At 41.9% G+C, this 24323-nt stretch overlaps 1 protein-coding gene across 1 annotated transcript in view; it reads right to left on the bottom strand.

Moving 5' to 3' along the window:
- LOC135226952 (probable E3 ubiquitin-protein ligase HERC1) overlaps positions 1-24323 on the bottom strand; it is a 448279-nt gene that overhangs the window by 9815 nt on the left and 414141 nt on the right. Inside the window, exons 17-18 of the mRNA XM_064266635.1 lie at positions 8673-8801; positions 7851-8007 (exon numbers count right to left, since the gene is read on the bottom strand). Coding sequence (XP_064122705.1) covers positions 7851-8007; positions 8673-8801 — 286 coding nt within the window. The remainder of the gene's footprint in view (positions 1-7850; positions 8008-8672; positions 8802-24323) is intronic.

The raw sequence follows: 24323 nt of genomic DNA, 5'->3' as shown, positions 1-24323 counted from the left end.
TTGTTTGAACTATGAAATTAACCTTTAAACGCCGAGCCGGTATTTCTGAAAGTGTCTCCCGTATGCTGGCGGGCGTTCGTGGGATGAAGTGCCGAAGTGGAAAAAAAAAGTTTTTTTCACAAAATCAGTAGCAAGCTTAATTTTCAAGATTAAGAGTTCATTTTAGGCTCCTTTTTTTTTTGTCATTGCCTGAAGTTTAGTATGCAACCATCAGAAATGAAAAAAAAAATATTATCATATATAAATATTGGAATATTTGAGTGCAAAAAAAAAAATTCATATATATTTGTATAAAAATCGCGCTGTGAGCAAACGATTAAAGCTAATGAGGTAATTAATTTTTTGTTGTATTGTACACTAAATTGCAATGATTTTGGTATATAACAAATTGTAAACGATCAATGCAACACAGAGAAAACAATATTATCACGTGATGCATGAATTCCCCCCCGTAATGCCGCTAGAAGAACACCTTTTTTCCCAATTTGTTTGCCCAAAATGAAGGTTTAACAAAAAAAAAATTTTTGATTGAATATTACTTTTAGACCCCTTTGGTTAAGTATTGTAGCTTACAATTGCAGTTTTTCGACCATTTCGGTCGAGTTAAAGTTGACCGAAGGACGAATTTTTCCTATTTATCATTATTTATATGAAAATATTTCAAAACTGATAAAAGCTATAACCATGGGTTGTTTTTTATGTATTCCTTATGAAATTGTGCACATTTTCATATATAAAACTTTATGTAATGGCTAATATAAAATGGTGCAAACATTACGACAATTGGACAAAAAATTCTGATTTTTTCGGAAGAGTTACAGCGTGGTATTTACGGAAAATGTTTATTTCATAAATTCACTATAAATCGAAATATTGTGCTAGAGACTTCCAATTTGTTGCAAAATAAAGGTAAACATTGAATATTACTAGAATGTAATAGTTTTTAGCTTACAATTGCGTTTTTTTTACCATTTCGGTCAAAGTTGACCAAAGGTTGATATTTTGGCACTTATCGTTATTTTATATGAAAATATTTCAAATCTGATAAAGCTACAACCATGGGTTGTTTTTAGTTGTATTCTACATGAAATTGCACACATTTCCATATATAAAACTTTATGTAATGGCTAATTTAAATGGTGCAAACATTACGACAATCGGGACTAAAAAATTTATGATTTTTTCGGAAGAGTTAACTGCGCGGATGTAAGGAAAAAAGTTTTTTCATAAATTCACCATAAATTGAAATATTGTGCTAGACACTTCCAATTTGTTGCAAAATGAAGGTAAATGATTGAAAATTACTAGAATATAAGAGTTTTTAGCTTACAATTGTGTTTTTCGACCATTTCGGTAGTCAAAGTTGACCAAAGGTTGAAATTTTTGGCACTTTTCGTTATTTATATGAAAATATTTCAAACTGATAAAAGCTACAACCATGAGTTATTTTTTTGTTGTATTCTACATGAAATTGTGCACATTTTCATATGTAATACTCCATGTAACGGCTAATATAAAATGGTGCAAAAATTGTCCCAAATGTTGAAACCGAAATTAAGTTTTTGCAGATGTTTTTTTGGGGGTTTCCCCCGCCTTGATGCTTTTTTTTTAGTGTGGCGAAGAAGAAAAAAGGGAAAATTTTGGTTTGCGCTTTTGGCCGCACCTGGGTAAAGATTGTAACAAAACAAGAACGCCTTTGATCCGTGAGCTCCCAGCCATCCCCCAAGGCGCGTGATTCAAAAGCTTTCCCCTAGTAGGCCTATTTTTCCACAAATTTTTTTTAAAAACTTTTTTTCGTCAACGTAACCATACCATACGTCGGTTCGGCACCCAAGCAGACAATTTTCATCCACGGTTAATACGTCCAATCGGCTTAAAGGGTTAACCCGAGAAATCCCAATGTCACCTAGAGTGACAGATTTTTAAATATTCATAGTTATTGCCCAGTTACAGAAGTTACCCTAATAATACATTTTCTATGATCCTTCACACTTCCATTTTCTATACTATTTCAGAGAAATCTGGATATCTTTTGTTTACCTTAGTCTCTACAGCTGTGCAAAGGAGATTAATTTGCCATTTTTTTATCCTTCAAATATTCCACTACGTTGTCTTCCTGCAGAATCAAGAGGTAGGTGAAAAGTTTTCTTTAACTGTTTCCCCACTCATGAATATCTATGAGATACCAGCATGTTCAGAATCAAAATACCTATTGGAAAACATAAAGATAATCAAACAAAATCTTTGACTGTCACCTGTAGGTGACATTAGGCACTACAGTAACTATATAAGTACAGTTTCCATTGCATACATATAACTTTTTTACTTCTTTCAGTTTTGACTCTTCGTGAGATTCTAGAATTTAATTGAGAAGGATGATGACAGTGTAATGAAGAAATAGCTTCAGAACTAGTGAAATAAAGGAAATTATCCAGATTCCCCAACCAAATGATGCTGAAGAAACTGATGAAGACTCTGATGATGAAAATGAAGGAAATCTGAATCATCTTACCTCTGCACAACTTTTGACTGAATGTGATGTTTTTGTAAATGATAGAAATGGAAGTGATATTAGAGATAACAGTGATGAATCAGAAAAGATTAGTAAATGTAAGAAACTGAAAGGAAAGAAGAGAAATTGGTAGGAGAATCCAAATTTTATTGGTTATTGTGTGCAAGAAATAGATATGTCAGAGACAGTAAATTTTGATGGTGAATTAGATTCACCTGTGAAATGTTTTGATGCTATATATAATTCTGATATAATAAATCTTCTTGTAGAAATGTCCAACAAATATGCTATGAAGAAAAATCATGTACTAAATGTGACTCAAGAAGAAATGAAGGTCTATATATCTATTCTACTAGTGACATGGGTATCTGACTTCCTAGGTACATTAGAATGTTTTGTTTGGAAAAACTAAATCCAGGATGTTCACAATGAACTTGTTGCAAGTAGTATTAGGAGAAAACCGGTTCCTTGAAATTCATCAATATCTTCATAACTTGTGACAACTTAGAATTTTGCCAAAGACCTGAAAAATTTGGGAAACTTAGGCAATACTTTGACATGTTGAATAAATCTTTCGGCAAGAATTCAAAATACCTGCTGACAAGTAATATCTCCATTGATGAAACTATGGTCCCCTATTATGGGAAGCACAGCACAAAGCAACACATACATGGCAAGCCAATACGATTTGGTTATGAGCTCTGGTCAGCATGCACTCCATTAGGTTATCTGATCCACTTCATCCCTTACCAGGGGTCAAAAGCAAGCCAACTTCCCATGCAAGACAGTATGGGATTGGGAGCCGCAGTTATGCTGAACCTTCTTCATAAGTTGCCGAAAGATATAGATCACTACAGTTTGTACTTTGACAATTTTTTCACAGGTTTGCCTCTTCTTGACATTTTGTCAGAAATGGGACATCAAGGTACAGGAACTATTAGAGAAAACAGAACAGAGAAATGTCCTTCCTGGATCTAAACAAATGAAGAAAATGGCAAGAGGTTCAATGGCAATGAGAACAACAGAAAATACTGCAGTTATTCAGTGGAATGACAACAGTTTTGTTACATTAGCTTCAACATCCCATGGTATGAATCCTGTAGCTAAAGTTGAGAGGGTAGGTGTTATAAATAAAAAGCGAACCAAAATAAGTGTACATATATCAATATACAATAAATTCATGGGAGGAGTAGACAGATTTGATGAAAATATTCAAGGGCAGAGGGTTGGATTTAGAGGAAAAAATGGTGGTTCCCTTTGTTTGCATTTGGACTGGATGCAGCATGCCACAATGCTTGGAAGATACACCAGGTTGTGGCAAATACAAAAATGACTTATTGTGACTACCGTTGTTCTATTGTACAAGGGTTTTTGGGAACCTATAAAGCACTAGCAAAGAGGTGTCCAAGCAGTGGAAGTGTTGACAAAAGAGTGCACAAAATGGTGAGAAAAGACCTGGATGGAGGACATGTAAAGGAACCTGCAAGCCAAAGCAGAATGTGCAGAGTGTCATGAGCGACCTGCATCAGGTGTCAGAAATGCAAAGTTCGCTCTCCATATTCACTGTTGGTATGATTTCCATACAAAAGGATAGAGATAGATTACCCAATAAGGCAAAGCATAGCACTGCATGATTTCCATACAAAAAGATAAGATAAAACAGATTATTCAGTCAGGTGAATCATAGCATTGTAATATTCGAGTTGCTGTAGGTCAACTTTTTTGGTAATGACAGCTATACAATTTATGTTGCAGTGGAACAATTTGTATTAAGTATATGAATTATACTTAATTTTCCATCTTCATGCATCCTTCAGAAAGGATAAAGAATTTACATGACCTATATCATATTTCAAAGATGAATAAAATCAGGTTTTGACAAATTCTGTTGTTTCATTGCCCGTCACCTATAGGTGCCACCTATTTTACGCAAAAAGTAACGCTTATACAAAAAAAGTTTCCTCAATAAAAATTGCTTAGAATTGTATTTTAACCCTTAAACGCCGAAGCGGTAAAAAAAAAATGTCTCCCGTGTGCCGGAGACGTTTCAGAGTGAGCGCGGAAGCGGAAAAAATATTTTTTTCAAAAAATCACAGCGCGCTTAGTTTTCAAGATTAAGAGTTCATTTTTGGCTCCTTTTTTTTTCATTGCCTGAAGTTTAGTATGCAACCATCAGAAATGAAAAAAATTATCATTATCATATATAAATAATGCGATATATGATAGCGAAATTTATATATAATTGTATTTTAAATCGCGCTGGTGTGCAAAACGGTAAAGGTAACAAGTTACTTTTTTTTTTTACTTTTTTTTTCGTTGTAATGTACACTAAATTGCGATCATTTTGGTATATAACACATTGTAAAACGATAAAAGCAACACAGAGAAAATATTATCACAAAATAAAGCATGAATTCGTAACGCGCGTACGTAAACAAATATTTTTTTCAAAAATTCACCATAAATCTAAATATTGTCCTAGAGACATCCATTTTCATTCAAAATGAAGACAAATGATTGAATATTACTATACTGTAAGAATATTAGCTTACAAATGCAGTTTTCGACCATATCTGACGAGTTTTTAAAGTTGACCGAATGTCAAATTTTTTTTATAATTTTTTTATATGCAATTATTTCAGAAATAAAGAAAAGCTACAACTTTTAAATATTTTTCGTTTTAATTCTACATGAAATTGCGCACATTTTCATATATAAAACTCTATGAAATGCCTAATATGAAATGGAGCAAATATTCCGAGAATGGGACTCACGCATTTCGGAGAATTGTGGCGGAGAATCCGCGCGCGAGGAAGGAAAGTTTTTTTTAAAGAAAATTCACCATAAATTTAAATATTGTGCTAGAGACTTCGAATTTGTTTCACACTGCAAGATAAATGACTGAAATATTACTAGACTGTAAGAGTTTTATCTTACAATTGCGTTTTTCGACCATTTCGGTAGTCAAATTTGACCGAACGGGTGGTTTTTTTCTATTTATCGTGATTTATATGCAAATATTTCAAAAATGAGAAAAGTTACAACCTTCAACTATTTTTTGTTGTATTCTACATGTAGTTGCGCACATTTTCATATATAACACTTATGTAACGGCTATTTAAAATGGTGCAAACATTACCACAATCGCACGTATGATTTTTTCGGAAGAGTTACCGCGCGGAAGCAAAGAAAATGTTATTTTTTTTCATAAATTCACCATAAATCGAATATTTTGCTAGAGACTTCCAATTTGTTGCAAAATGAAGATAAATGCTTGAATATTACTAGAATATAAGCATTTTAGCTTACAGTTGCGTTTTTTTACCATTTCGGTAGAGTCAAAGTTGAACCGAAAGGGTGAAAATTTGTCACTTAACATTTTTTATATGAAAATATTTCAAAATTGATAAAAGCTACAACCATGGGTTGTTTTAGTTGTATTGTGCATGAAATTGCGCACATTTTCATATATTAAAAACTTATGTAACAGCTAATTTAAAATGGTGCAAACATTTAACCCAACAATCGGCATGTATGATTTTTTTTCGGAAGAGTTACCGCGCGGACGTAAGGAAAAGTTTTTTCATAAATTCACCATAGATCGAAATATTGTGCTAGAGACTTCCAATTAGTTGCAAAATTAAGGTAAATGATTGAATATTACTAAAATATAAGAGTTTTAGCTTACAATTGCGTTTTTTCGACCATTTCGGTAGAGTCAAAGTTGACCGAAGGTTGAAATTTTGGCACTTATCGTTATTTATATAAGAATATCTCAAAACTGATAAAAGCTACAATCATGAGTATTTATTGTTGTATTCTACATAAAAATGCGCACATTTTCATATTATAATACTCCATGTAACGGCTAATTTTATAATGGTAAAAAAAAAACATTATGTCAAAGTGACGAAAAATAATTTCCGAGATGTGTCACAGATACTTTTTAGTGCGGCAAGAAAGAATTCGCGCGTGCGCGCCTGCGTAATGATTGTACAAAAAAAACACCTGTTAATCCATGAACTACCCAGCAAATCCCCCAAGGGGCGCGTGATTCAAGAGTTTTCGGCTGGTAGGCCTAAAAATATTTTTCCACCCGCGAATTTTTAAAAAAACTTTTGTATGTCGATGTAAATTACGTCCAGTTGGAAACCGCAACCCCGAGAGACAAAAAAAATGTTCGACGTAAAATACGTCCAGTTGGCACCCGAAGAAATACAAAAAATGTTGACGTAAAATACGTCCAGTCGGCGTTTAAGGGTTAAAAGCAATGTTAAAACTTGAAAAATAAATAATCATAAATAATGAAATGGGATTTATAGGGTTAAGCAGTGAAATGTTAAAATAGACAGTCATAAGCATTTTAGTTTATAGGGTACTGGGTATTTGGCAGTTATAAGCTAGTTATAAGGATTTTAAAGGGGATTTTTCATTTCCACGGCAGGTTCTGGAACCTAATACCACATAAAAAGGGGGAGCACTGTTTTGCTCAACAAAAAAATCTGTGAATGGGCGAGTTTTCCTGCGAATAATTTATATAGGTTCCATAAAAAAATTCTCCTAATCGCCGAGTCTGTGAATTGCAAACTCACAAATCAATGAGTCAACTATAATGTGTTGTATCCAGCATAAACACTGATCTCAAAAAACTTTCTTCTTATTGACTTATTACTCTATAAATCCCATTTCTAGTTGTTACTCAAACTGCCTTATACTTAATTCCTTTATTCATTTTCAGTGACATTTCTCATTTGTAAAACAGTATATACCGTACTGTGCTAAGTATGTGACATTTAGTTCAGAAACTCACTGTCTGATATATACCTGTGATATGGAACTTGCACCCATTTCTGCATGCTGTATCACAGGTCTCACTGATTCTTGGCCTCTTATACCACACTGTAACCTACAACTCATACTAATTTCCTTGGTTTCATTTTTTTTTTTTTTTTTTTTACAAGGTTGCAGAATTACCCCTACAATCATATGACCTCTTTTAACTAGTCATGGAACCAGACTGGTGAGAGGAAACCTTTAGATGGTAATACTCATCTGTTTTAGGAAAGCACAGATAGCCTCGAGAACTTATGTGCCAATGGTTTCTATCATTCACTGATGGTCACCCACGCAAGATTTACCATTATTACAATTATTAGTACTGTATATCATAATGCAGTATTTTACCAACTATGAAGGTGCCTCTACAAATGAGAACACTGAATTTCTGCACCAATATGACTGATTACCTTCCACTAAAGAGCTATTAAAGTGCATTGATGAAACATCTCATTTCACAAATACATACAGTATAGTACTTCCCTAATCTCTTTAAACATACCTGACCTCTAGAAAGCTGACCCCAGTCCTCTGGTGATTTTGGAAGTAACGTGTACAAGAGACCCATACGTGATGCCAAAGGTGGCAAAAGCAAAGGCGAACTTAAACCTTCACAAACTCCAGCTTCAATGGCACGTGGTAATTTCGCATCAACTAACCTGAAAAATAATAAAGTACTGTTGCATATCTCTATACAATCTAACTAAGGAAAAAACTTACTGACATACTTATTCTGAAGAGTATATCTTTTCTCTAAAACTTTAATGCACATCATGTTTCATAATATACTACATTAACAGTAGTTCATTTATCTATCTTGCAATAAATTACTCTGAACTGCCTTTAAAAATAAACTCCAGTATAAAAATGTTTATAAACAAACAAAATCTTGTACATTTACTTGTATTTTCAAATAAACAGATTTTGCCTCTTAGATTTTAGATACTTTCTTTATAACAAACTAAAAGGGCTATGAAATAACATGGATGAATAACAAAATAAATACAGTATCCCATGCCACAAACAAAATTAAATAATCATATTAAAATTTCTTAACACATCCCTCACAAAAATCATGAAAGTCACATAGGCACTAAGCATACACATGCTGGAAAGACAACTCATCTAATAACAAAATCTTTGCTACATTCCAATACTAATTAGCAAATAAGCAATCAATCTTTGTTTGCTTTATAATCAAGCACATTTTTCTTTTAAATCTCAAAAATAATCAATGCTAACTCATATACTTAAGGAAACAACGAGAAATTCCAGTGGTTTACTGGATAGAAGTACATACAAAACTTGCATCATGTTAAGATACCTGAAAAGAAGTTCCCGCAGAGATGTAGCCTCTGAACCAAGGACTGCCTGTGTCATACCACCAGTCAATGCAAGTGATAAATGTGTATTGAGAAGCTGCAGACATAAGGAAACAAATTTTTCTTGATCTCTGAAAAAAAAAACGTACAAGATATTTATTACAGCTCTCCTAGAAAAATTTTGGGCCAACTTTCTCCACTGTACTTCATATTAATCATGCCACCCCTTTCTTTACCTGTTACATTAATTTCCTTGGCTGCCTTTCTCTGTGTCCCCCTCCATTCCCCTTCCCCAATGGCCCCCTTAATTTTTATTAAAGTACTGTAGAAAAGGTTTTTCAAATCAAAATATTACTTGCTTGATGTATAGAATTAATAGTGTTTAATTAACCTCATGTGGTAACTATGAACCACCTGCATTATGAGGATCACAGTAAATACTGCTCGTGTTATACAACTGGAGTCTTTAACCCTCTCGTGATCTGATGACATGTAGCTTGTCAATAAATTTTTTCCGTAAGTTATTTTCTGGAAAAATTCATGAAAAAAAAGTGTCAATCATAGAAAACGTAGTTGATGCCATTGGGCATCTGGAGGAAGGTCTGGAAGGAGAAGTGTTGAAGGAACATCTTAGAAATGTTCTGGGCATCATGGTCTCTTAGCTGGTCCTCATATAAGGAAAGAAAAGAAAGCTGAAAACCCCTTCACTTGATTCTGCCTGGAGATTGTTGTTACAGGCAGTCCCTGGTTATCGGCCAGAGCTTCCGTTCCAACGGCATGACAATAAGCGGAAATTGCCGATAACCGAAAACCGGCGATTTTTGGTGCTTATCGGTGCTGATAACCGGACATTACGGCTTCTGTTGGGTATGTATCAGAGCCATTACATACCCGATAAAATCGGATCACCAATAACCAGGGATTGCCTGTACTATTATTTTTGTCTATCATACACTACATATCCAGAATGGTAGTTTGCAGTGTAGGGTTATGGGTTGCACCCTGCTTCCTTAGGAGTCCATCACTTTCCTTATTATTTGTTGAGTTTCTAGTAACACACTCTCTGCATAAGTCGTAGTGCTACTTTGGCTTTCAGTTCACCAAGGTTTCTTTCACAGGGATTTTGGGAACTACCCCTAATGGCATATCCCACAGCCTTCTCCATTCAATCTGCAGGTCTTGGCACTATTATATTTTTTCTCTCTGTTTCTCCTCCACCCTACAGCACCTCAGTACTGTGACATCTATGAGTGATACTTTGATTTTGGTTTTGGTGATCAGAATCAGTTCTAGTCAATGTGTTTGTGCCCCTTAGTGTCTTGTTACTAATTCTGTTTCTTACGTTCCCCCTCTGAAGCCACTGCCATGTTTCATTGTTGGACAATTGTTTGTCATATGAACTGTCCATGCACGGGTTTCCTGTGCCATTCTTCTATTCTATTCCTTGTTGTTCTATCTTTATATGTTTCTGGTCTTCCTCCTCTTTAATCAGGTCTCTGTCCCAGCAATTCTTAGCCATTCATCCTTACAGGTCTTCAAATGTTGTCCTAGTCTCTGCTTTCAGTTTTGATACAATTCCTCCTCTTCTATGTAGTGTGTACATGTTCATTATCTTTCTAGTCTTTTAATCTATGTTGTGGAGCCGACTTATTCCACTCCACTATTGCACCATTGTACCTGATCACTGATCACTGGCACTGCCCACATGCTTAGGGCATTAAGGGGGCCGGGCCGGCTAATGTTCCCTTTTTCTGGGCTCAAGCTCGTGTCGGCCTATGAAAGTATCCTTAATATCATTCTTTCTAGGCAAAATTAATCTAAAATTACCAGAGAAAAACAAAATTAAGAAAATGTCAGTAAAACTGACTCGCTCACTCTATAAAAGAAGTGTCGGTATGGGAATATAGGCGAGTGGGATCACTACCACGAGTCATTCACCATTTAGACCTTCCAACATAAACATCCCCCACACAGAGAGAGCTGATACGAAAGGGTGATGCGGCCGCTACTACTACTACTACTGACGCCACGGACAGCAGCGCCCCTAGCGGTCATCCTTAATCATTAGGTTTGCAACGCTTGAGTGCTTTTTTCTCTCGTGTTGTGTTTTTCGTAATTCTACCTCGTCTTTACGATGGAACGTGCAGCTATCGCATCGGCTAAGTTAAGTGCCTCATAAGTAGTATTTTACTGTGTTGGGTTTTTAGTCTTCCAGGGACCAGTATTTTCCTTTCTTAATAGGTCATATAGGTCTCCCGGTTGAACTCGTGGCGGCGGCATGCCGCCTTCGTGTTAAGATTTCCCGGTCTCCCATACTGGGACATCTTATACTTATGGGCTTACTATATTACGTTCATCGTTTATTACATCGTTTTTATAGCTAGGTCAGCCCTTTTACCATTTCTCTTAGTTTGGTATTTAGGGCTATACAGGCGGGTCCCCGGGTTACGACGGTTCCGGCTTACGACGTTCCGAGGTTACGACACTTTTTCTTAAATATTCAATGGAAAAATCCGTCCTGGGTTTACGACTCTTGTTCCGAGGTTACGACGCTGACACTTCCGACGCTCCGAGTTAACGACGCTTTTAAAAAACGCATACTATGATAAAAATCCTTTATAGTTTAGCACAGTATAATTAATAAAAATAAGTTTCTGGTTAGATTACAACAAAAATTTTGAGATTATGATGATTTTCGACACTTTTTATGTTGTATTTTTTCTAGTGTTTTTAGTGACGCCTCATATGAGGAACTAGTTTCCGAGCGAATGAATACATACTAGTTTTACATATACAGTCCAAAAGCGCAAATAATGAAAAAATCATTGCTTGTTTCCAGTAATAATAACAAAACGAAGTTTCTGGTTAGATTACAACGCAAATTCCAAGTATCCAAAGAGAGACATTATCCAGTAATTTGATCAGAGAGAGAGAGAGAGAGGAGAGAGAGAGAGAGAGAGAGAGAGAGGAGAGAGAGAGAGAGAGGCGTCTTCCGACGCTCCGAGTTAAGGACAGAGAAGTGTTCGTTTCGTTAAACGGCCTCTGACTCATGCCAGTAAACGTTTTGTTGATACTAATAATATAAGCCTATTTAAAGATACGTTTACTTTAATTAGTCTATATGATACGTAAATAGTAATCAACTGTTCTTGTAGCCCTCAATATTTGGCAAAATCGAAGTATCCAAAGAGAGACATTATCCAGTACGTAATTTGATCAGAGAGAGAGAGAGAGAGAGAGAGAGAGAGAGAGAGAGAGAGAGAGAGAGAAGAGAGAGAGAGAGAGAGAGAGAGAGAGACGTTTGGCAACAATGGTCTCGGGGGTTTTTATAGCTTCCTTCTGCTTGATGATCGTGGATATTGTAGAAGGATTTCGACCATATTCGTTTGCCAAATCGACGATACGAACGCCACGTTCATGCTTTGCTATAATTTTCATGTTTTGCTTCCATCGAAATAATTTTCTTGGGTTTTTTTCTTATCACCTGCTTGTCTTTAGCTTTGAGACCCATGGTTAATAATAAAATAGACAAAAATAACACGAAAAATAGGCGCAATACAACGAACTAAACAACGACGTGTTAACATGCAGCACCAACAAACAAACAGACTGAACGCCATTTATCGGTCGCCTATACAACTAACACTCATCGCAAAATCGTATCTCAAATATTTCGTTGTATATCAAAGCTTGTATTTCGTCAAATTTTCTGTTATATCTCAAAAAAACAAAATTCGAATATTAGGGCAATCGTATGTTCAAGTTTCCATGTAATTTGATCAGAGAGAGAGAGAGAGAGAGAGGAGAGGAGAGAGGAGACGCTTTGGCAACAATGGTCTTGGGGATTGACGTAACGTTTATTTTCTGAACAGATAGGGACAGAGAAGTGTTCGTTTCATTAAACGGCCTCTGACTCATGGCAGGAAATGTTTTGTTGATACTATATATAAGCCTATTTAAAGATACATTTACTTTAATTAGTCTATATGATACGTAAATAGTAATCAGCTGTTCTTGTAGCCCTCAAGATTTTGCAAAATCACTCCAGGTTGTACATAAAACTTCAAGAATGTAGTGTCACCAGAGGATTAACAATAGTTTTTACCTTCAAGAACCAGCATTCTTTTATGAAAATAACTCCAGGTTGTACATAAAACTACAGGAAACAACATGTATGTAACCAAAGGATTACAAGTAAGGTTTTTATAACTTTTTATTAGTTTAGACATATTTCCCAAGCGTCGTTCGGCTTACGAGATTTTCGGCTTACGACGGGCGTCTCAAGAACGGAACCCCCCCGTCGTAACCCGTGGGGACTGCCTGTACTGTGTTTCTGGCCCAGCATCCCGGTCTTGCTCTTCATCGGCTACCACTGGCTCCGAGTAGTCAACTGTTCCTCGGACAGATTGCCTCCTCCTGGCTTCTTTCTCTTTTACTAAAGTGTCTTTTCCCCCCTTTACTTTATGTATTATTAGTATTATTTAGGGTGTTAGGCTAGCCTAGGTGGCATGTACCATGTGTTTGGTACAGTCTGGTTCACGTGGCCCCTCCATGGTTGTGTTGCTATCGCGGCTTAGGCCACCTGCGATCACGTGTCCCATAGCACCTTACCCTTCCCTTCCCTTTCCCTCCCTAACAGGGTAGGGAGGGTCTGGGGGAATCATTGGTTACCATGACAACCACAGTAGGCCTTCCTCCCTCTCTCTCTGAGAGGCCAGGAGCTCCCTCTCAGCTGGGGTCAGGGTGACCACTGTCTCGGGTACCGGGTCACCGAGCGGGTAGCGTAGGGACGGGGAGGGGTAGGCCACCCCCCCTCTCTCTCTCTCCCGCCGCGTTACGCCGGGGACCCCCCACCTATTGCTCATCCCACCCTTCCCCCTACTGTAATGAACGGAGCCTCCGATGAAGCCGGGGGCCCCTTTGGGTTTTATAGTTTCGTTTTTTTTCTGGCTCCGCCAGCGGCGGGGTGGTCATTACTAGTGGTCTGTTGCTGCCTACTATATCCTTTTTTTCCGCTACCGGACGGAGAGCTCGCTCCTTACCCGGGCACTCTTCTAGTAGACGGGAAAAAATTAAAAATTTCTACTTCCGTTATATATATAAGGATATCCCTAATTTTACGGTGAATTTTAGTGTTAATTTATTTATGTGTACCATCTCCGTCGTTCTCCGTCGTGGTTTCATGCTCGCCACCACCCCTGGTTGGAATTTTATTTTTCTCCCGTCTCCGGCGTAGCTTAGACACTTCCAACCGCTAGTTACACACGTATTATGGCTGGGGGACCTCTGGTTTAATCTAACTTTCACGCTCCGGCATGCAGCGGAGCAATTTGTTAGGCTGTAAGTGTGCACCTGATACTTATGTATCTTTCCCACTTACAGGCTACCAACCGTCAGGTCCTGGGGTGCAACGCGACTCTCTACACCCCGTGCGCCCATGAGGAAGTGTAGGACTCACGCCCCGTGTGCCACTACCCCACAATGGTCTGATTGTTCTGGCACCCAGAAGCCTGCACCATATGCTTACGACCTTGTTTAGTCAGCTGTTGGGTGGGGTAAGTCTACTCTTAGACTTCTTGGTCGTATCACTAATAACACTTAGTTTATAAGCTTGTTCAACCTGTGCTCCGCCGCTAGAAGCGTCATTTCGCCTTCCTCTTTCAGGCTGCCGCCGGAAGAATAGTCGCCTTGGCAACCCTGAAGGCTTGGGTGGGCGGCTCAGGAAGAACGCCGCCAAGGGCAGCCATACATCTCGACAAGAAAGCTGGCCGTTCAGATCTTCCCCCCCGGTGGCAAGTCGACGGCTATGCTGACCCCCCATCTCGGCAGCCCCTCTCATAGCTTCGATACAGCAGAAGTCAGCAGGCGTTCGGGTCCGTCTCCACGCAGGAGCCGGTCCCAAGATGTGGCGAACTTGACCTGAACATCGAGCCTATGGCAGTAGGGGCAGAGGATTTGTTGGTTGAGGTAGGTGTGTCGGGCGCCCAAGGTCTTTCCTTAGGCGCTCCTGGATCTTCTTCTCCTGTCCTTTCTACTGCTTCTTTCCAAGGCTTTTACGGGATCTGAGATCCCTGCCTGCTCTCCCGCTCTTTCTGTACCCCCGAAGGTGAAGGGACAGAGAGAACAGAAGACCCTCCACAAGACGACTTCTTCAGCAAAGAAGTCTACGACTTCCTACGCTGACGCGGTGAAGGCAAAGCCGAGCTCTTCGTACTCTAAGAGCTCTAGAAGCAAGGCTTCTAAGGAGAAGGCTCGCGCTCCAGCCGAGCCAACGCCTTCTCCGGCCTCCACCGCATCCACTCCGGTAACCCCGGTTGGGGTGGCGGGACCAGGCTCCTTTGATCCCACCACCTTCTCGCAGTGGTGATGCAGCAAGTGGGAGAGATGGTTGGCTCGCAGGTGTCCGCCCTCGGGACCAGGTTTGAACGAGATGTTTGCGCAGCTGTCAAACACCATCAATCAGTCTGGCCAATCCATTCAGGATCTCTCTAACAGAGTTAGAGAGCAAGAGGACCGTGTTGCTGGGCTTTCTCAGGTTCCTCAGCCAAGCTCCCCCGTAGCAGGTACTGGCATTCTGCAGTTACCTCCATACGAATCCCTACCAGCCTTCTCCATGGCTAACCCATGGAGAGTGGCCGCTTATGCTCCATTCAAGGACGGCATGATCTCTGTCCCGGAGTGTGGAACTCGAAGAATTGAGGACTTCGAGTTCTATCCTCCTGGATTGACTCAGCCTTTCATTGGGTATGCTAGGCTGACCGTGGCTGCTCTCACTAGAGAGGACAAGATTTCCCGAGAGAACGTGCTGTATAGTAGGGAGCACGCACAGCGGGAATGGGTTTCACTACCTAGAGGATTGGGAGTGTACCAACACTAAGCTCCAAGCTTTCAAGAGTCCTTTCACTATTTTGCGACGGAGGAGGAGGCTTCTCTTCCGTTCGTTCTACCAAAATAGTGGAAGCGACTCTTCAGGCAGTCCTCAAGGAGAGCCATGCCACAGCTGAGGGAAGCTGAGTCTACTTCTCCGCTCTTCCCAGCCTTTGGAGAATTGTGGAGAACTTGCCTGCCACGTTCTCGATTGGTAAGCTTAAGCCAGACTGCGCAATGGACAAGTTTGGCGAGAAGCTTCCAAGGCTGCCTGATACTCTGATTCACATAAACGTCCTGGAAGCAATGGCAGTATTTCTTACCCTGAAGAGACTCCTTCCCCCGAAGAAGTCTCATCTAAGACTAGTTCTGGACAGTGCAGTGGTAGTACATTGCATCAACAGAGGAGGGTCCAAATCCAAACACGTAAATCATGTCATGATAGCTATCTTTGCGCTAGCAGGCAAGCACAGATGGCATCTGTCCGCCACTCACCTGGCAGGGGTAAGAAATGTGATAGCAGACGCTTTGTCCCGGTCAGTCCCCCTGGAATCAGAATGGTCCCTGGACGACGGGTCATTCCAGTGGATATGCCGGAGAGTCCCAGGTCTCCAAGTAGATCTCTTCGCCTCACAAGCAAACCACAAGCTTCCTTGCTATGTGGCCCCCAACCTGGACCCTCTGGCTTATGCCACGGACGCCCTGTCGTTAGATTGGAATCAATGGAGAAAAATTTATGTTTTTCCTCCAGTGAATATTCTTTTGAAAGTCTTGAGCAAGCTGAGGACTTTCAAGGGACTAGTAGCTCTGATTGCTCCAGACTGGCCAAAAAGCAACTGGTATCCCCTGCTTCTGGAATTGGGTCTTCGACCTCAACGGATTCCCAATCCCAAGCTGTCGCAATCAGTACAAATGAGGACTGTGTTCGCTTCCTCAGGAATTCTTCAGACCCTAACTTTAGTGGACTTCATGAAGTTTGCGCTAACAAAGATGCTAACATTGATCCACAAAAACATCCTCTTCCTAGATCAGATAAGAGAGAGTCAACTATTAGACAATATAACTCAGTTGTTAAGAAATTAGCATCCTTCCTGAAAGAATCAAACACTACAACCATGACAGTCACTTAGCTATATCCTTTTTCAGGTCCTTGTTTGAAAAAGGCTTAGCAGCTAGCACTATTACTACTCATAAATCGGCTTTGAAGAAAATCTTTCAGTTGGGTTTCCAGATAGACCTAACAGAATCTTACTTTTACGTCCATTCCCAAAGCCTGTGCTAGACTTACCTTCTCAAAGGCCTACTGCAGTTTCATGGTTCTTAAATGATGTCCTCAAACTAGCCTCAGATACTGACAACTCGTCTTGCACATTTATAATGCTTCTTAGAAAGACGTTATTCTTATTAAGCTGGCTTCCAGGAGCCAGAATTTCAGAACTGTCGGCTCTATCCAGAGATGCGGGTCATGTGGAATTCCTCCCCTCAGGAGAAGTTCTACTTGCTCCGGATCGTAGCTTTTTGGCTAAATTTGAGGATCCCCTTGCAAGGTGGGCTCCTTGGAAAGTCATCCCACTTCCGCAAGATCCTTCTCTCTGCCCAGTATCAACTTTAAGAGCCTTTCTATGTCGTACATCCTCAAGATCCTCAGGTTCTCTTCTTTACGAGAGAAAAAAGGTAGTACTTTATCAGTAAAAGGAATCAGACAACAGATCCTTTACTTCATTAAACAAGCCAATCCTGATTCATTTCCAAAAGCACATGACATCAGAGGAGTAGCCACCTCAATTAATTACTTCCAACATATGAACTTTGAGGATCTTAAAAAGTATACTGGATGGAAATCACAGACAGTCTTTAAACGTCATTACCTAAAGTCCTTGGAATCTTTAAAATTTTCTGCAGTAGCAGCGGGAAACATTGTTTCTCCTAATACTGTATAGTAGTCGTAGTATAGTCCAGGTCTCCTTTCTACCTACCTCGTCCAACATGCCTCACCCTATTGCCATGCTACTCGGATACTCTAGCCTTAGCCGCTAGAATCATATTGGTGGATTGTCCCTTATTTTTTGCTAGGGACATCCACGCTATGTACTTATAATGTACTTCAGTGTTTCTACCCTTATTTTTATGCTAGGGTAGAACACAATGTGTTTGTATATTATGTAAATATCTTAATTAAGTGAATCAATTTTTGTTATTTTGCCATTACATTACTGTGTATTACTATGTCTAATATAAGTTAATTTTTAAGTACTTTATATTGATTGCTTTCTTTATCATGTCATTGTTTTAGGATAAGTTAGCTTTAAGTACTTTGTTTGTATACTGTATGTCCCTGATTCACTTATATTATATATCTCTTTTTTACAACTGGTTTTCATTTGTCCTTATTCCCATCTTGTCTGTTTCTCTGGTACACTTTCATAGGCCGACACGAGCTGAGCCCAGAAAAGGGATTTTTGACGTAGGAAAAATCTATTTCTGGGCTCAGCTCGTGTCGGCCTATGAAAGATCCTTAATATCATTCTTTCTAGGTAAAATTAACCTAAAATTACCAGAGAAAAACAACAATTAAGAAATGTCAGTAAAACTGACTCGCTCACTCTTAAAAAGAAGTGTCGGTATGATAATAGGGGCGAGTGTGGAACACTACCACGAGCCAATCACCAATTAGAACTTCCAATCAGAATCCCCCCAAGAGAGAGCCGATACCAACGGGCGATGCAGCCTCTACTACTACTACTAGAGGACGCCACGGACAGCAGCGCCCCTAGCGGACATCCTTAATTTTTAGCGCTAGCATCTAGACGCCATTTTTCATTGTGCTGTGATATCTCTGGATTTTTCACTGTTATCTACCATGGAACGCTCAGCTATTGCCACGGCTAAGTTAAGTAACTCATAAGTAATATTTTACCACATTTTATCTTCCGGGTACCAGTATTTCCTCTTAAATAGGTCATATACGGTTTTCCCTGGTTATCTCGTGGCGGCGCCATGCTGCCTCGTAAGCAATTCCGGTCCTCCATACTGGACTTCTTATGCTTATGGGCTTACTATATTACATTCATTGTTTTTACATCGAGTTTTAGCTAGTTCAGCCCTCCTACCATTTCTCTTAGTTTGGTATTTAGGGCTATTATTATTTTTCCGGCCCAGCATCCCGGCTCTTGCTCTTCATCGGCTATCGCTGGCTCCGAGTAGGCCTCTGTTTCTTGGAACAGTCTGCCTCCTCCTGGGCTTCTTTCTCTTTTACTAAAAGTGTCTTTTCCGTCTTTTCGATGTATAATTTATTACATTTAGGGTGTTAGGCTAGCCTAGGTGCTTGTTCCTTGTATTGGTACAGCCTGGTTCACGTGGCCCTCTCACGGTTGTGTTGCTCGCGGCCTAGGCCACTTGCGGTCACGTGTCCCATCGCACCTTACCCTGCCCCCGCCCTCCCCTTCTGGTATAGGGAGGAGCTGGGGGACCCCTTGGTTGTCATGACAACCTCAGTTGCCTTCTCTCACTACTACTCTGAGGCGGCCAGGGGTTCCTCCCAGCGGGGGGTATAGGGTGACCACTCATGAGGTACCGGGTCTCCATGCGGTAGTTGGTGAGGCGGGGAGGAGTAGGCCATCCCTCCCCCCCTCTCTCGCTCCCGCCGTGCTACATCGAGACCTTCCTCCCCCCCTCCCCAGTTGCTCAGCCACCTGCCTCGCTATACGTAAGGAGCCTTCCGTCGCAGCCGGGGCACCTTTGGTTATAGGTTACTGGCTCCGCTAGCGGGCGGGGTGGGCACCTCTAGTGGTCGGTTGCTTGCCTACTATATCCTTACATCTCTCCCCCGCTACCGGAAGGGAGCTTGCTTCTTACCCGCGCACTCTTCTAGTAGACGGGTGGAGGGAGAGTTATTTTATTATTTTTATTATTATTATTTTAAGGATATACCCTAATTTTACAATGAATTGTATTATATAACTAAAATTATCTTCCATCCCCGCCATTTTCCGTCGTGGTTTCCTTTTACCACCACTCCTGGTTGGTTTCTCTTTTGTGTCTCCGCCATCAGCGGAGCTATAGCCTAGAGAGCACAACCAACCTGGTTACCACACGTATTTTGGCGGGGCTCTGGTTTAATCTAACTTTATCGCTCCGGCACCAGCGGAGCATCTGTTAGACTGTAAGTGTTTACCTGGTACTCATGTATCTTTCCACTTACAGGCTACCAATTGTCAGGTCCCAGCCTGCAATGCGACGCTGTTCGACCCCTGTGGACACGATGAGTGTAGGTCTCACGCCCCCTGTGCCACGTCTTTCAACGAGATGATCGTCTGGCACCCTGAAGCCTGCGCCATCTGCTACGACCTGGTCGGTCAGCTGGGTGATGGGGTAAGTCCGTTATAGGCTTCCTTATCATCTTACTAACAACTTTTAGTCATAAGTTTGTTAACCCCGTTCCACCATTGGAAGCTAATCTCGCCTTTCTTTCAGGCTACTGGTGTGAGGGAAGTCGCCCTCGCCACCCTGAAAGCGTGGGTGGGCGGCTTCGGGAAGAACGCCGCCAAAGGCCAGCCCTACATTCTGGATAAGAAGCTGGCCGTCCAGATCTTCCCCGCGGGCAAGTCGACCTGTTATGTTGACCCCTTGTCCGCTGCCCCTCTGATAGCCTCCATCCAGCAAGACCTCCAGCAATCCTTTGGGGTCGTAGCCTCCCAGGAGTCGGTCCCGGACGTCGCTGCCCTGGACCTTAATATCGAGCCCATGGCGGTAGGGGTGGAGGATTTGTTGGTTGAGGTAGGTGTGTCGGGCGCCCAAGGTCTTTCCTTGGGTGCTTCTGGATCTTCTCCTGTCCCCTCTTCTAGTGCTTCATTCCAAGGCTTTGTGGGATCTGAGATCCCTACCCGCTCTCCCGCTCTCTCTGTACCCGCAAAGGTGAAGGGACAGAGAGAACCGAAGACTCTGGCCAAGACAACTTCGAAGAAGTCGTCTTCGTCTTCTTCGGCTAGGAAGTCGTCGACTTCCTACGCCGATGCGGTGAAAGCGAAGCCGAGCTCTTCTCACTCGAAGAGCTCCAGAAGCAAGGCTTCTAAGGAGAAGGCTCGCGCTCCCGCCGAGCCACTGCCTTCTCCCGCCTCCACCGCTTCCACTCCGGCTACGCCGGTAGGGGTAGCAGGTCCTAGCACCTTTGATCCCTCTGCTTTCTCAGCAGTGGTGATGCAGCAGGTGGGCGAGTTGGTTGGCTCGCAAGTCTCCGCCCTGGGGACACGGTTCGAGCAGATGTTTGCACAGTTGTCAAACACTCTGTCTCAGTCAGGCCAATCAATTCAAGATCTCTCTAACAGGATGAGAGAAAATGAGGACCGAGTAGCCGGGCTATCTCAGGTTCCTCTTCCAGTCTCCCCAGCTTCAAGCACTGGGATTCTCCAACTCCCGCCATATGACTCTTTGCCAGCTTTCTCTATGGAGAACCCATGGAGAGTAGCTGCCTACGCTCCTTTCAAAGATGGGATGATCTCTATCCCGGAGTGTGGAACTCGAAGGATTGAGGACTTCGAGTTTTTACCCTCCCGGGTCTGACGCAGCCTTTCATGGGTTATGCTAGGCTGACGCCAACGGCTCTGACGAGGGAAGACAAGATCGCTAAAGAGTCGGTCCTATATAGTAGGGATCATGCTCAGCGAGAATGGGTTCACTGCCTTGAGGACTGGGAGTGTACGAACACCAAACTCCAGGCCTACAAGAGTCCCTTCACTATTTTCGCGACGGAAGAGGAGGTTTCTCTTCCGTTCGCCACGAAACTAGTGGAGAAGTCCCTTCAGGCAGTCCTCAAGGATGAGCCCATCCCACAGTTGAGGGAGGCGGAGTCTACTTCTCCACTCTTCCCAGCTTTCGGAGAATTGTGGGAGAACTTGCCAGCTACATTCACGCTTGGTAAGCTCAAACCGGACTGCGCCATGGACCAGTTCGGCGAGAAACTACCAAGGCTGCCGGATTCCCTAATCCAGGCAGAGTTTGATGCGCGAACCAGGTTTGGCAGGTCCCTCAATTCCCTTATAATTACGGAAATGGCTGCCCTCTCTTATGCTACGGAACCGCTTTTCAAGATTCTGGCGAAATCTCAGTTCCAGACGGTACTAACGGACGCTTTTGACTTCTTCCAGGCTAGGAGGAACTGCCGAAAGCATGTTCTGCAAGAGTGTACCATTAGGCACGAGCCGAATAGACTCTTGGCCTCTAGCATGTGGGGAGCGGATCTCTTCCCAGAGTCCGCAGTTAACGAAGTACACCACGAAGCTGCTAGGCTCAACCAGAGCCTTAGAGCTAGGTGGGGTATTTCCTCGAAGAGGAAACAAGAGGCCGTTCCCACTGCTGGTAAGAAACCGAAGAAGGCTGGTAAGAGGTTCCAGCCATATAAAAAACTCCAGCAACAGCAGCAGTTTGTGCAGGCTGGTCCTGTTACCCAAACAAGGACAACCTGCTAGTCAAAGCAGAATCAGCCTATCCTCCTGTTGCCCCCTCAATCTCAGCCATCCACCTCCTACGCTATCTCGCCGGCCTTCAACCCTGCATATGAGGCTCAAGGCTACAATCAGCCGAGAGGTAGGCAGAGAGGTTACTTTCGTCAGCGTGGCGCAGGAAGGGGTACAAGGAGCAGGCAGTTCAGAGGAGGGCGTGGTGGCCAACCCGCCCATCAACAATGAGGCTCCCCAGGTAGGAGGGAGGCTGTTCCTCTTCCGCCACAGGTGGGGGTTCAGCAATTGGGCACAGAGCATAGTGTCCAAAGGATTGGGCTGGAGTTGGATCAAAGATCCTCCTCCAATCAAATCATTCCACCAGATACCGTCAAAGGAATTGACAGATTACGCGGAAGAACTCCTTCAGAAAGGAGCTATTGCGAGAGTCAAGCATCTAAAATTTCAAGGTCGCTTATTCAGCGTGCCAAAGAAAGGCTCAACAAAAAGAAGGGTAATCTTAGACTTGTCAAAGCTAAACTCTTTCATTCGTTGCGACAAGTTCAAGATGCTTACCCTCTCGCAAGTAAGGACCTTACTTCCGCGTGGAGCCGTCACATGCTCCATCGATCTTACAGACGCATACTATCATATCCCTATAGCCAGGCACTTCCGCCCATTCCTAGGATTCAGGCTAGGAAATCAAACATTTTCATTCAAAGTGATGCCCTTCGGTCTGAATGTAGCCCCCAGGGCGGGTATTCACAAAAATAGCAGAAGTGGTTGTTCAACAATTGAGAGCTCAGGGAATCATGTAGCAGCATACCTCGACGATTGGTTGATCTGGGCACCAACAGTCGAGGAATGTCTCAAAGCCACCAAAAAGTTAGTTCACTTTCTGGAACATCTGGGGTTCCAGATAAACAAAACGAAATCCAGACTTACTCCGGAATCTCGTTTTCAGTGGCTAGGAATCCAATGGGATTTGTCTTCCCCAACATCTGTCAATTCCAGTGGCCAAACGGAAGAAATATGCAAATCTGTCAGACAATTTCTCAAATGCAAGCAAACGTCAAGAAGAAACCAGGAGAGAATCCTAGGGTCTCTTCAGTTTGCTTTCGGTAACAGATATCCTTCTGAAAGCAAGGCTGAAAGATATAAATCGAATTTGGCGGTCAAGAGCAACTCCAAATATCGAGACAAGTTGTCAGTAATCCCACAGATCCTCCGCAACCAACTACGGCCTTGGTCAAAAGTAAAGAACTTAGCCAAGAAAGTACCCCTTCAATATCCCCTTCCAGTGTTAACCATTCACACGGATGCATCCCTGTCCGGGTGGGGGGGATACTCTCAGTTCAAACAGGTTCAGGGGACTTGGTCAGTTCAATTTCGCCAGCTCCACATAAACGTGTTGGAAGCAATGGCAGTTTTTCTTACTCTGAAGAGACTGCTTCCCCGAAGAAGTCTCATCTAAGGCTAGTTTTGGACAGTGCAGTGGTAGTTCATTGCATCAACAGAGGAGGGTCCAAATCCAAGCATGTGAATCATGTCATGATAGCCATCTTTGCATTAGCAAACAAACACAAATGGCATCTGTCTGCCACTCACCTGGCAGGAGTAAGAAATGTGATAGCAGACGCCCTGTCCCGGTCAGTTCCTCTGGAATCAGAGTGGTCTCTGGACGACGGGTCATTCCAGTGGGTAGTCCGGAGAGTCCCAGGTCTCCAAGTGGATCTCTTCGCCTCACAAGCGAACCACAAGCTCCCTTGTTATGTGGCCCCAACCTGGACCTCTGGCTTATGCCACGGACGCCCTGTCGTTGGATTGGAATCAGTGGAGGAGAATTTATATTTTTTCCTCCAGTGAATCTTCTCTTGAAAGTCCTAAGCAAACTAAGGTCTTTCAAGGGATAGTAGCTCTGATTGCACCGGACTGGCCCAAGAGCAACTGGTATCCTCTTCTTCTGGAATTGGGTCTCCGACCTCAACGGATCCCCCAATCCCAAGCTATCACAATCAGTACAAATGAGGACTGTGTTCGCTTCCTCAGGAATTCTCCAGACCCTAACTTTATGGACTTCATGAAGTTTGCGGCTAATAAAGATGCTGATATTGACCCACAGATATTCTCTTCCTAGAATCAGATGAGAGAGAGTCAACCATTAGACAATATGACTCGGCTGTTAAAAAATTAGCATCTTTCTTGAGAGAATCGAACACTACAACCATGACAGTTAATTTGGCTATATCCTTTTTCAGATCCTTGTTTGAAAAAGGTTTAGCAGCTAGCACGATTACCACTCATAAATCGGCTTTGAAGAAAATCTTTCAAGTAGGTTTTCAGATAGATCTG

The sequence above is a fragment of the Macrobrachium nipponense genome, chromosome 15, assembly GCF_015104395.2.
Source record: "Macrobrachium nipponense isolate FS-2020 chromosome 15, ASM1510439v2, whole genome shotgun sequence".
NCBI lineage: Eukaryota > Metazoa > Arthropoda > Malacostraca > Decapoda > Palaemonidae > Macrobrachium > Macrobrachium nipponense.
Note: the sequence above shows the minus strand (reverse complement) of the source record. Positions and strands in the feature narration are given on the sequence as shown.